This window comes from Electrona antarctica (assembly GCF_951216825.1).
Source record: "Electrona antarctica genome assembly, chromosome: 8".
NCBI classification, from domain to species: domain Eukaryota; kingdom Metazoa; phylum Chordata; class Actinopteri; order Myctophiformes; family Myctophidae; genus Electrona; species Electrona antarctica.
In genome coordinates, this window is record NC_136789.1 from 44,364,433 (window position 1) to 44,379,654 (window position 15,222).

The window sequence follows — 15,222 nt, forward strand, 5'->3', positions numbered from 1 at the left end:
TCCAAGGCGCTTTACAATGATTGTGCATTACATTCACCCATTCACACATTCATACACCGATGGTGGAGGAAACCATGCAAACCACCAACCTGCTGGCCTCTCTACCTCCTGAGCCACTGCTGCCCCTTTTGAATTCCAGGCAGTACATACAAATATGCATTGCCGCTTTAAAGTTTCCACTTTTTAATTAAAAATGTCAATGTCTGGTTCCCTATGTGCTAACCACTGTCTGAATGATGTTGTACAGTATATTATACTGCTTCTTGTCTGGCATTGGACTCAGGCGTGTTTGTTTGTCGACAATTTCGTGACAGACTCGCCTAGCATTTGAGTTTAGAATGCCAAAGTGAATGTGATTGTTTTAACCTCTTCACAAAGTGAACTTGCTGATTGACCAAACCAATCTTGGATCATTTCACAGACTACTTTGTTTTGAAAAAGCAGGGATGAAAATAAACACGGGCAGAGTCCCTGGTTTTAGAATAAAATAATTTGATTGTATAAACATTAAGTGCCCACTGCTGGATTTCTCTCACAAAACTCTATGGTTCCCTAACATCTTCCATTTGATTTCCATTTTGTACACTCAAGATTTTGCAGTGTACCGAGTCCCTGTTTGGGAGGGCAGAACATTTTCCCTCTCATGGAGCAGTGGAATATCTCACACACAGTGAAATGTGATACTGCAGAGCACAGTGTACAGTACCTGTAGCGTGGTAATGGACTTGTGTGCGTGCATGAGGTGAGGCATAACAGCCTCCAGGGAGCCATGCCATTTGCAGGTGGCCCCGGGACAGGGACAGGTGTAGGGTCGGTACTCGCACACCTCCTCGTGCTCTGGCTTCTCACTGTGGTGGAGGGACAGCCCGCAACCCGCTGACGAGTACTGGAGAGGGAAGAGGGGAAGAGAGAGAGAAATTTGAATTGGCTTACACACAGTAAATTATTTGGGTTACTAACGTAACCCTGGATTCTCCGGGTAACATGAGTGAGTGTCTCACCTTAGGAAAGCAGAGTGCGACACAGACGAATGCCAAGAAAGAGAACTTTGGGTTACGAGTGCAACCTTGGTTATCTGTGAGTAGTATGACTGAATGTCTCACTATGAATTATAGTGTGAGTAATAACTATTGCCAAGAAAGAGAACCTCAATGTCTGAGAATGTACAAATGTACACATAAGAGGCTAAGAGCCCATTTCGTTGTTACATGGGTACACTGTCTGAGTTACAAATAAATAAATGAACACTGAGGATTGTACCGTGTAGAAAATCTTTCCAACAAAACTGAAGGCAACAAGAGAGACAGGGAGAGAGAAGGATTGTGGAGAATGGAGATAATTTTTGGGGGAAACGAGTGACACAGCTGAAGAAAGACGTAGGTCACAGTAAAATCCTGAATGTAATAAAAGACAACCCATAACCATAAGGGTTGATTTCTACACATTTAGAGATAAATGAACACTCAGGATTTTATGGTGCAGAAAATACATTTCCAAATGTATGATACTTTTGGCTTTTGACCACAGAAAAATCACAGCAGGTATAAATGTGGTTTTTAAAAGGCTGAAAAGCAGCATCCTTCCAAATGTGATGGGGAAAAAAGCTGAAAAATTGCCCACTGGGGTAGACGAGAACATGGAAATGAAAGAGAGAGCAAAATAAAAGAATGCACACACACACAGTATAAAAAGGGGGAAATAAAAGCCAAGGTTAACTTAAAGGGAGAGAGGAAACTGAGACCAGAGATAGGGGATGTGGGGGGGGCAGATAGAGGCATCAAATAGAGAGAACAAAGACATGGAGGGAGAGAGACGGAGGGTGGCGGTGGCGGGTGGGAGGACATATGAAGGGTAGGGAGAAGAGCAGAAAATAGAACGAGAGAGGAGAGGAGGAGCAGATGAGAGGAACTGAGGAAAGATGATAAAAAGCGAATACTAATCATAAAACCCCATGCGGTTTGTAATATCGCCAGTTAAACCAGGCGGCAGACTAATGCCCTCTAACCAATGTCAGGAATCACAACTCTAGGCTGATGTGATGCACTGAAATGTCACCATGTAAAACATTGTGTTACTTAAAAACTATTTTAGCATCATTACTCTGAATGATTTAATAGTCATCACCACCACTTGTCAATCCTTCAAATTTATACCACATTGAGCTGCTGCTATACTGAAATAATCATTGCATCTATGTAGTGGACAGGTAGGCTATATTGTATAATTGGGTGAAAACAAAAAAAAATAACAATCCCGTTTGTGTGGCAAAAACACTTTTACATTTGTGTGACCAATTGTTTCCTTTTTAACATAGTAACTGCTGGTGTAACATTAAAACTAACATTCCAAATCTTACATCATTAGCCAAAAACGTGTAATTGTGGAATGGATATGATATCTCATTTGTGAACAATAAAAATCAAGGTGACACCTGACCTCTCCCCTATTCAAGTTAATAATTAAGGTTTATATATACTATTATTTATATACTCACTCATAAAAAAGGTACAAAAAGCGGAATGCAATTTTGTGGTCCTCAACAACATACAATAATAAATAAATAAATAAGAAGTCTTCAGCAGTATCCACGTCAGCATAACGTAACATGGACATGCTGCCTTAAGAATGCAGTATAATACATGCATTTATAAATGTATGTCGTGGTATAGTCCATTTTAGAGCTTGTACTCCATGTAAGGTACTGTTCTCCTTGTGTCAGTCAGTATATTCTGTGTTGGCAAGCATGTTATCACTGAAACAAATTGCAGTCTTTTTTATTGGACAGGGATTTTAATTATGACATGGAATTTCAAGTGTGTGTGTGTGTGTGTGTGTGTGTGTGTGTGTGTGTGTGTGTGTGTGTGTGTGTGTGTGTGTGTGTGTGTGTGTGTGTGTGTGTGTGTGTGCGCGTGTGTGAATGTATGACTGTGGGTGACTGTGTGACTGCGTGCGTGCGTGCGTGGCTGCGTGCGTGCATGCGTGCGTGCGTGCGTCTGTAGAGGAGCCACTATACAAGCTGCTAAGGTCAATCAGGAGCTGATAAATTGCATGGCTCTTGCCTGTCCAAGCACAAGCTTTCTCCTTGATTATCCTAGACAGGGAATAGCAACAAAGGTCACAGAGGAATTCCCTCTCTCCATTTCTACTCGTCCCCCCTCCGTCTGTCGCACTCCCTTCTCTCACTTTTCTCTCACCGCCCCCCAACCACCCCCACTCCACTACCTGTTTTTCTCTCCATGCTCAATTGAACAATACAGCACAGTATAGATAGGAACCTTGTGGCAGAACCGCCCACGGCCCCGCCCTCCCCCTCCCCACTGCTAATCCCAGTACACACAGGGAAGAGAAGAGCCGTAGGATGCGAATGGTTAATGAAGTATGAAGACGACGTGAGATGATGCCATTATGCTGTTCAGCAGCAGAGGGACCCATGGGATTCACATACATAGCACACGGCCCCATTAGCCATGCAGTTTGAACATAGCCGTGTGTATGGGGCTCTGTACCGGAAAGTGCCTTCATTCGTCTTCCACATCAACCACTCTGATGTGTATAGATATGGACACACACGTACCGTAGGAGAGGTGTGTACTGTAGAGATATACGTACGGTGGCAGCGGAGAACAATGGTAGAGATGAGTGACACTGAACAAGTGAAAAATAGATTGAGATATAGAAGAGGGCTTCATGTCCGCATGAATGCACGTCTGCAGCAATGCTTTGCTCACTGTGGTACCTGCTCTCATACTCGGAGTATGTCCAATATCTCTATATTATGATTTGAAAATGGCTCTACGGTATTACAGTATATGGAGAAAAGTGTGTTTGGTCGGGTCCCGCTTGGAGTTCCTCCAGTGGTTTGGTATTATTTAATGTTTTCCCATGCCAACTTGTAACTAGGCACAATAGATTATGTATAACAAACATGCATTTTGTCAAATACGAGTCAAATTCCCTATAAAATACCTTCAGGTCACAGTGCACTTTTATTCTACCTATGAGGGTGGATTCTGCCAATGAATTTCAATGGGAATGGAGCATTGTTTTTTTTCCCCCAGAAATCTGCAAATGGCAGCAAACCTCCCCATTCCCATTGAAATGCATTGGCAGAATCCCCCCTATAGGTAGAATAAAAGTGTGGTGAGACCATGGCGTGCACTAAGAGTTTAAGCTCCTCTTGACATGGTATTTAGCTAAAAGCAACACTATACCTGCTAGCACACCCACTGTGAATCAGCCATTAGAATCAACCTGCAGACGTTCAAGGACAAGTGAAAATAGCAACTGCTTGCTCAAAGCTATACCACCAAAAAAAAACAGCATTTCAACAGCATTGGCCTCATCAGGTTTCATGTATAATTTCAAGATTTCAAACCAAAAATGTGAATTGCTATGGAGGCACTAGGCTGACTGGACAAGCAACTGAATATGATCTGTGCATACATCTGTGTACATATGATACCTTGTGCTAATCATTATCAGTGCTGGCCTTTGAAAAATGAATATTGGATTGTGCAGGAACACTGTTGCCTTTTGCTGTAGTTAGGGAGGTTGTCCTTTGTGGTTTTACAGAGAAGCCTCATTAGATGGATGGACCTCTCTGTTCCACAGGAGTTCTGGCTGTATTGAATGATCAGTGCAATAAGTGGATTGTGTTCTGAAAGGTGAATTGCGGGGGCGGATTTAGATGTTTGGCCTGGATAAACTGGGGAGAGACAGATGCAGCACAAAAAAATGAATTACGAGATGAACACAGGAGAAAAGGGATAAGATGCTAGCCTGGTTAATAAACCAGACCGAATCAGCCGTTGGCAAAAAAAAGTTGCCTACCAGCGGATTTCGGTCTGGCGAGGCTCAGTAGCACGCCTCTTTCCTACAATCGAGAACAGGTCGGACCAATCGGGACACGGTATGCAATATGGGCGGGCTTTGGTACAGTGACGTTCAATGCTTGAGACTTTTGACTGACAGTAGCTCTGACCAATTGCGTCAAAGAGAAAATGTTCCCCGGGAAATGAAATCCAAGTGGAGCCAGCCCAGACTGATATACCGCGACAGTGTTGTGTGATATTAGTCTGGCTTATTAGCCAGGCTAATAAGATGCTACTCCGTCTATAGAATGGCTTTGACCCGAGATAAAAACAGAGCTCGTCATCAGTCAATGCAGCATCCAAGGCGGATAACACCTATCTGAGGAAGGAAGGTAGAAGTTGATAGAGGGATGACCGGGTGGATGGATGGGTAGATGGATGAATTGCTAGATGAGTGGATGATGGATGGTGCACACAGTGGATGGATGGATTGGATGGACAGGTGGCAGGGGGTGGATGCATGGGTGGGTTGCATTTGTTCATTTGTGATTCTAGCTATTTTTAACCATGCAAATTGACTATAATAAATTAATTCTTAATTACAGCGGCAGCCTGGGGGAGGGTTCACACCAAGCTGTCTGGTTGTCAACACCGCACCAATACAGCCTTCTTCTAACACGCTCAACATAACCGTTGCTTTGCAGAACACTACATCTTCTATCTTTTGCAACATAGTAGAATTGGGTCAGTCTCATTTTACTTCATGGTAACTGTATGGTATAAAAGAAAACAGTAATTCTCAATTTAGGCTAAATTACTGTAACATCTCAACTTCATGGAGGTAAAAGAGTAGGGGGTGGGGACAATGGAAGGGTGTATGTGCGTGTGCGGTGTGCACGCACATACGTACACGTGCAGGCGCGTGCATGGGGTGTGGGGGGTATTTTGACATTATGTGAGAGGTGAGCCTTGTTTTTCTGACCTGGTCAACTACCCCCCGGATATTTCAATGGCTTTCAATATTTGCCCCATTAAGAATTAATCCACGCTGCTCCCAGAGAAATCGATGTCCTCAGTGGCTCCAGTGGCGCTGAAGGCTGTGTGGCTGAATAGAAACCATGAGCTGCTGAAAAGAGCAACACTGCACAAAAAATAAATAAAAAAGCAACATGAGACAACATGAGCTCTGATTTATTGAACTCAAGGTCCTCGAAGGAAAATAATCTTTCCTTGCCCTGCAGCTAATGGACCTTTTTCACAGTAGATATGTTTAACGTGTCAGTGCTGGTAAATGCATCTTACGGTAGTAACATAAAATATGGTTATGTTTCATTTAGGTGTGTGTCTGCACAGTTAACTCCATGATGGCACAAAGAAACATATATTTTTTTGGTATACTTTTTCCTACATACAGTAGATAAGAATAAAAACACTTTTTATGAGCCCACATTTCTTTTCCAGACATATGGCATGCTTCAAAATCACCAAAAATTAAATGCATTGGTGTCCGCACATTAAGTGCTTAAGGTTCAGACATAAATCAATCTGTAAAGTCTGAAAACCAGATTAAAAATGACTTTTCTGGGCTCATGCCTTCTTGCAGTGCACTGTGCAGGGGTTAGGCTTAAGATGTCAAGCGACTGAAGGGAGGTAGATGGCATATTCTCCTCAAACAGGGTTTCAACAGGATTGATCTGTCCATCAAATAGCCCAGCCAAGAGAGAAACTAGCCTATGACAGAAATATGTGATAAGCTGCGACCAGCTCTTGCCATGGTTCAACATTTTGGATAGAGACCACTGAGGCCATTTTTATCAACATACTAAATGGTTTGCTTGACAAAAATATGGATGGAAAGTCAGAAATGTGTGTCACAGACATCTCCTGTACCCTTTCTCTGGCTGTGTTACTAGAGGTAGTGTTGGGTTGGGTGCCTGTGAACATGGTTGTGTGTGTGTGTGTGTGTGTTTGTGGGTGGGTGGTCTCAGCTCCTTGAAGTTAAACCACGGTAAGAAGGGGGCTGATAAGAAAGGCACAAGATGATTAGCATGGCTAATTAAATGGAATTTAACCCATAATGTGTCAGAGGTGGCAGGGTGGAAGATTTCTAAAACGTTCCTCCCTAGTCCCCAGTGAAAACAGAAATGCAAAATATATAATGTATACAAATGTGCATACAATCCATGTTCATTTTTAGTAATTGAGATTTCAATCAAATGCATTTGATCCCTCAACTTAACTAAAGTCACTTTTGTTTATTATAATTTTTTTGCATTACTATTTCAAAAACAGACCTCGTTAGCGACCAATTGAAGACAATTTTATCTGTCAATTTGATTACAGTCCAAATCACATCCCACTATACTCCCTCTTCCCCTCCTCTCCAGCATCCCCTAGCCCGTCTTCCACAGCCTCAGGGGCTGTATCCACAGCTGGGAGTCCCAGAGGAACAATATGGACAACAGCATCACACATGTCAGCCACCACTTCTCTGCACTGGGCTGCGGAATCAAACAGGCCCTCAGGGCAAAATCTGCACAAATGGTGCATGAAAATGTTGCTGAAAATGGGCTTGAGCATGCAAATAAATAACACTAGAATGAATCAAAGTCGACAAATGGAACATATCACGGGCCACGTTTCCTCTTGCTACATGTAACACAGTGGGGGTTGTGGTTCTCACATTCATGTGAGAGACTGCCACCGTGTACTGACTCCAGTTTAATTGCTCAATAAACACTCAAAACTCCAACATAGTCTAGTATTCAGTACTATTCCCCCCTACGGGTGGGGTAACACATAATGAAAACACTGTTCATGCATAAGTCATGAACATACAAATGCACACAGACACAGGCAAACATTCCCACCCCTCACAATTTAAACCAAAAATCAATTTAGCTAAATAAACTGGTTTTGTCAAGCTAATCCCATAACGGCAACAAAAAGCTTCCAGATTCACCAACAGTACTAAATGGTTCACCTCCCCCCTGCTCATTTTAATTAAAACCTTATAATCTAGGCTGGGGCTCTGGAGGCCTCCTGTTACTAAAACTAGTGCAATCGCTACATCTGTTGATGCAACTGCATTGGACTGCTTGACTCGTTGGGAATAAGACGGATTGACCCATTACTAGAAAATATGATCTATTGTATATAGTGTTACTTTCTTGAAAATCTGTTATTTTCGGTGGGCGACAGTCATACAAAGTATGAAGTCTTTATTTATAGGTTGACTAAACTGCCTGCCTGGGCATCTAATAGACTGGTTGCCCCCCCCCCCCCCCCTCTTCTATTCTCTGCCAGCTGCCAACCTCAGCCTGCTCCTTTCTCTCCCCAGCCCTGTGGGACACCACCAAGAGCAGCCTAGGCACTCTCTTTTCAATTATTAAACAACTTCATTTCTATTCCATTTACGCTGCAAATCATCTCACTAATGTAGAACGATGGCCCATGAACAATGGAAGGCAGCTGATTATGTCTTCCATCAGGGAACGTCCTGTCTTGTAGAGCTTTCTGACAACATACAGTATATAATAGCACAGTATATAACAAATAAATAAATCTTCCTGGGAGCTACAACTCAGTGTGCGGACATCCATTCCTTTTTCATTGTACGTATATTTTTGACCAGCACCTGCAGAATGTCTTGAGATGTGCGTGCTTCCTGTCGGATCCTATCTATAATAGCAGACAAACATTGTAATAACTTGTATTGCAGTCTTGTGGCAGGAGGTGAAGCTTTGCCTGACTGCATGTGGTGGAGGGGCTCACTCCGACTCGTCATAAATAATCAACAATAATGACCTGACAAAATGCTACCGTTGGTTGAAATAAATGCCTCAATTTGACGGCATTCAATGGCATTGAAGTTCCACTATAAATAGTAGACACATCTCCTTTTTTATGGCATGAGTCCTAGGGCGTGAGTCATCTACAAAATGTTTCCTGCGCGCGTGTGCGTGTGCGCACCAAGGGGGCAGGCAGGCTTTCCAACGTTGAAGCTCTGGGTCCTAGTGGTAGGAGGAGGGACTACAGGCGGACCCGTGGATTCATGACCGGGAAACCCCGTGCAGCTGGGCTTTAACATTGAGCGCTCGGTTGCACTTCCGCATTTGACCACCAAAATTTGGTGGTCAAATGCGGAAGTAGACGTTCTGAGACGGTACTTCCGGCAGTCTTCCGGGTGCTTCAAAACGCCACTGAGCAACTTCCACTGACATGAATAGCTGGGGGGGCGGAGCTTCGCGCCAGTTCAGTCTCTATTATATATATACTCTATGGTGCGCACCTACATGTGCCTGTAGAGGAGCCAATATACAAGCTGCTAAGGTCAATCAGAAGCTGATTGCATGCACACACACACACAAGAATACACTGACACGTAGTCGTAGACACATGCAATTATACACACACACACCAAAATCATGGAGATATATATTTACATAATGCTTGCACGCAAACTCTGCACAGTTCAAACACATGCAGGCCAGACATAAACATGAGGACGGAAAGGAAGGTGGCTTTCAAGCTGTGTCTGTATGTGTGTGTGTGTGTGTGTGTGTGTGTGTGTGTGTGTGTGTGTGTGTCTAATCTCGCAAACCACTGGACCGATTCTGTACCGTTAAGTTTAACAGAATTCCATCCAATAAACCCACAATGCTGATCAGCAGTAGCAGCAGTAACACACATATTGATAAATTATGGTCTCATCAGAGAGAAAGAACATAAAAAGAAAGAGAAAACTATGCATCACTATACTTTTACAGAACAACATCCAGGGCAGGCCAGTTCTAAATATTCAAAGTAGTTTTCTGTTACTGAATTATTCACACACACAGACACACCTTAACCTTTAAAGTGACAATTCTCTCTCTCGGTCTCCCTCTCACTCTTCAATCATACAGTAAGAGTTCACTTGAAAGACACCAGATTTTACCGTTTGAATTGTCAAAGAGGAGGAGAGCTATTATTTTTCCAACTACAAAGAAATCTCTTGAGAGAAACTCAGAGTGTCGACAATCAGGGCATCAGTAAATGTGTCAATCTGCACAACACTTGCCAATCAAATGTATTTTTTGGGGGGTTTTTTGTAAGCTGTTGATAGCTTTTCAGGGAAGCAGGGGGTGGGGGAAAAATAAACATCTGTGCATTCCCTATTAAAACATCACACCAACGTGTGAACTGGGCGGTGGAGTGTCTGACTGACAGACAGACAGACAGACAGTAGAGACGCTGCTCAACAGTGCCACTTCAGGTCACCCAGCGGTATTGCAGCTGTCCGTACTCAAACAGACATACATGGAGAGAGAGACATACTCTATGTATGTCTCCATGTATGTCTGTTTGAGTACGGCCAGACATACGGACACACATAGCTGTTCATTGGAGCAATTCAGCACCGCTCAAAAATGACATTAGAGAGAAAGCAATGACCACAAACCAAGCAAGATGGAATTTAGAGCAAGGGGTATAAGAAAATCAACAAAGGGAGGGAGAGAGTGAAAGAGAGCGAGAGCAATAATGAGGTAGGAAAAAAAATGAGTAAAGCGGGACAGAACAGGTGTGCTGCCTGCCATGACTGCCATCATCACTTTGCCTCAGGCTTCTCTGCAGATGCAATCTTTTAAAAGCTCACTCACTTCATTGCCTTGTTTACCATTCACATTGCGCCCCCCACACACACACACACACACACACACACACACACACACACACACACACACACACCACACACACACACCTTTTGAAACCATTGGGTTTGAAGTGCTCTATAAATACACTAGCCGTATATTCCTGTAAACTGGCGGACCCGTTTGTCCCCATGGTGCGTTGAGGTCATAATGGAACAGAGTGAGGTCATAATGAGATCATAAAGGGCAGCAGACTGGGGAGGATCGTATATCCATATTGACTGGTTGAACACATAGCTCAGTTCCACCATCTCAGCTCAGTTTACATTTTTCAAATCCCCTCATGCTTTTATGTTGTAAATTAATCTATGGAGAAAAGAAAACTACACACAATCAAACCCCAACTAAATGAAATCATAACAAATAGGAGCTTTTTCTACTCCCTAGGTAAACCAGATGGTCCTTTGCTGTTGGTATAGCAGCACTCAACCGTGGCAGAGAAGCCCATGATGACAGCCCTCTCCGTGGTCTGCACTTAACTTGCAGGGTGTTACACAAACTCACATCAACCACAGGTTCAAGTCCTCTCATTTATGGCTTTGAAAGACAGAAAGAAAGTTCCGCTCAAATATTGACTGGACTGCCCCCAGAGCCAAAAGAATACATTTCTCAAGGGTGTGCAGCATTTCCCGCTAATTGGCGAGTGCACAAGGTATACATTACATACATCCATCTTAAAAATGAGCAGAGATGGCACCAGAAATGCCATCTCCCCCCCCCCCCCCCCCCCCCCCCCACACACACACACACACACACACAGACAGACACCACCTCACAACCCCTAGTCCCTACACCCTTTCACTCCACGCCGCGATCGATACCAATCAGGCTAAAAGTTGCACAGATGAGACAGATTGCTCAGTAGTGAGTGAGAGAAATGGGCTAGCAGTGGGGATCAAATCTCTCTTCCAGAAGGACACTTGTGCGCGCCGCTCCCTCCCCCCAATGGTCTTGTTTTAGCTACAGAGAGCAGTGCATGTAACGAATGATTAATCAGTCATGAACAGGTATTGATGTAAAAAGGTGATATAATGAAATGGGGTGGGTTCCTGGAACTCAAAAGGGTTTACAATTTCAACAGCACACACACACGCACGCACACACACACCTAAATCCTTACTAATACTCCCTGTAAAGCCTTTCAGCTATAATTTTATAGCTGAAATGGAAAAGATTAAACAAGACCTAGAGACTTTTCCTATTGCTAGTTAGTACAAATCACAATGCAGTGTTCAGTGGTGAAGCCACACTAGTACCGTCTGGCTGCTTGTGTGCTTGTCTTTGTATGGTGACATGTTGTGCCTCATTTGTCTAAATGGTAATTGTGATCTGTGTAGGATAAATACTTAAATAACAAGAAATGTGCTTCACAAGAACCAGAAATGTGACCGACAAGAACAATAGACTTACAACTACGATCCACCTTTCATGCTCTTTAGTTTCATCAGGCATTTCAGGCTATAAGGACGTTTTGTCATGTTATGCCGTATGCACATAGCTGCATGAGGGTATACAAACAAACATACATAAACACATACTGACAAACAATGTTCTAGAAATAAATTGGATTTGGTTCAAGTGTAAGTGTATAGCAGGGTTCCCCAATAGGCGGCCCGCGGGCCATTTGCGGCCCGCGGAGCTCCCCCTTGCGGCCCGCGGAAGAATTTCAAAATTCTATCTGGGGGTCCCAGATATAAATGGCATTAAATGGGGGTCAGTAGCCTATGCATGTCAAACTGGGCATCCTTTTCAAATGGGGTCTTGCCCTGAGGGCAAGACCTCGACCTCACGCATGCGGACTCGGCCCCCAGCCTGGTACCCTAGTCAAAATATGGCCCTTGACGAAAATGTATTGGGGAACCCTGGTGTATAGTGTACTGGATTTCAACAAGTATAGAGGGTCTAAGTAGTTATCCAAACTATAGTACATGTCCTTGATATTGCCTCAGTACTTCTAGACTGGGGTCTAAGTGGTTATCCAACCTATAGTACATGTCCTTGGTACTGCCTCAGTACTCACCTGACTGCCAGGTTGTGGTCTGGCGTGGCAGACGGGCCGAGTGGCTCCGCCCCCACCTTTGACCTCTGACCCTTGCTGCTGCTGTTGCTGTTGTCCGCCGTTAGCGCACGCCGCCCCCGCGGCAGTAGCTGAGCCGACCCCGCGTTGCCGATGCCAGCCCAGCAGGCAGCGCCACTGAGCCAGCTCCCTCAGGAGGGGCAGGCAGGAGGCCGGACAGAGCATCGCACCCAACTAAGTTAAAGATTTCCTACACACACACAAACACACACACACACACACACACACACGTACACACACGTGACAACTGTTTAGGGCTACAGCTATCCATTTTCTTCTTATCGATTAATCGAGGAGATCGATGTTGTGCAAAAATAGTGAAAATAGTCAATCCACAAGGTCACACCGCATCGCACTGATGCGTTGTAGATTATCTATCTTCACCATCAACACACAATGTTTTGAATTGAGTTTTTTCCCAAAATAGGTATTGATTGATTCAATTATTTTTGAAAATTATTGATTCTCAAATATTTTTTACAATCAATCAAATTGATTAGTTCAATAACTGTTCCGCCCATACAACTGTTGTTGTGCATTACTGAACACATTCTCTATGATAAAACACAAAGTTGTTTCCATCCGAATGTCATGTACATTTTAAGCTCATTAGTAAATAACTATCATTATTTTTTGCATAGCTTTTCATGGAAATCATTCTGCTTTTCCAGCGCAATACACTCCATCATAATTAGCATAACACTTGGATGGAAGCACTGGCTACACACACACACACACACACACACACACACCACACACACCACACACACCACACACACACACACACTCTCTTGCTGTAACACAGTAACACACACACTTGCTTCCCTCAATCAATTTCATGCACCACTGAGTCTTTACTATAACCCCCAAGAGACCTATCAATGGCCTTACGCCGTTGTGACTTCACAAAGCGGACCCAATCTCCATCTCAACGGCTGTGAGGGTCCCACTGTATTCAGAGTCAGACCCCAACACACCGCCTGTCTGTCTGATGTACACCCTGTCTGACTGCCACAGAAAAAGAAACCTGCTCACCCACCGCTTGAAGATAAATATTTGTCAAAGTGCCAGTTCACTCAGGAGCAGTGATATTTCAGCGTATATTCTTATCCTGCCCCTAAAGAGACCTGGAAAACCAACATACTGACACACTGCACCTTCCACAGTCCACATGGTAACGGATGCTAAATATACCAATAGAATATACCCTAGATTTCAGCACACTGTAGCGTCTCTCTTTGCCCTCCCTATGCTGCAAGAGATAGATCAACTTGACAATGAGCCAGGTAACAAGAGCTAGTCAACAGCTGCTCTACTCTGGTAGCTATTCATAAAACAGACTTCCATGGAGGCTGAGGCATATCGAATAGCATACAGACAGACAGAGGGGGGAGGGGGGGGGGGGGCTAAGGAGACAGCGACAGGGAGGGACAGAGAGAGAGAACAAGAGTGCAGCTGCAAGACCAGGACAGCAACCATATGTGTGTGTGTGTGTGTGTGTGAGAGAGAGAGAGAGAGAGAGAGAGAGAGAGAGAGAAAATATAGGAGGAAGAGAGATTACCAGCAGAGCCTGTAAGCAGAACACACTAACAAGTGTGACAAATAGTGCAGATTCCTTCTACAGTAGACTGCTCTACTGTTTAGCACTCTGCCAATAACAGTTCTGGTAAAGTGCCATTGCCACTACTGAATACAATTAGAAACATTGAAAAACAATGACATTTGTTAGAGAAAAAGATTCCCTGAAGCATCATGTCGATGATGCAAGTGGTTGAAATCTATAAATGTAAAAAAAGGGAATCATCGGTTATTTTCTTAGCTATTATTCAATCAATTACTTTTTCGATTGAATAGTCGCGGCATGTGATACTGTACACCGCCACGGGAAAATAAATGGTAATTGATTTTTCTAAATCAAATACTCTGACCACTCAAACCCGGTGTCGGAACATAGCCGATCATGACGCATTGTGAGCTTGTAGATCTGCCAACTCTAACCCTATAAATGACCAGAAACAAAAAGAAAAAAATGTTTTGTCTAATTCAAGTGGGTTTCTATCTATGTTAGAATCCAACAAAGGAAACCAGACAGTGTAGCCAAAAATAACAGTAAAACAAATTTAAAAAGTGTTGGGAGTGGGACACATTTTCTACCAATTGTTGGCTGATAGCAGCAATTTAGTTTTCATTAAAACAAGCTGGCTTAGCTTCACACAACAGCTACCTCTTATCTTAATCTCCCAGATCTGCACAGTACATCATGACAACAAACACGAAAAAAAGGGATGAAAGACCAGCTTTTTCTCACCAACCAAAACAAAGCTACCTGGAACTAAAAGGAGCTTTTCGTCTGTGCGTGAAGGAATTCAGCGATTCCACACTGCTTTCTCACGTAAACACTGTGACTGCCTTGCATGCCAACAGTCAGACCTGAAGAGAGAGACACTTTGTGTGGATTTGGAATATGGTTTCACATGATTTATCGTGCCTGAAGAATTTCAGCAACCTAAAGACCAAGTCTGAGGAATCAAGCTCTTCCTGTATTCAGAATACAGCTGTGAATGAGCCATGTTGACCAGTTGAAAATAAGACAGAATGGCTGTAAATTGAAGAAGTAACATTCCTTTCACAAAGTTTTAGG

General features: G+C 43.4%; 1 protein-coding gene across 1 annotated transcript in view; it reads right to left on the reverse strand.

Annotated features, from left to right (window-relative positions):
* siah2l (seven in absentia homolog 2-like) overlaps positions 1-15,222 on the reverse strand; it is a 31,674-nt gene that overhangs the window by 5,630 nt on the left and 10,822 nt on the right. The window contains exon 2 of the mRNA XM_079508172.1: positions 707-886. Within this exon, the coding sequence (XP_079364298.1) occupies positions 707-886 (180 nt within the window). The remainder of the gene's footprint in view (positions 1-706; positions 887-15,222) is intronic.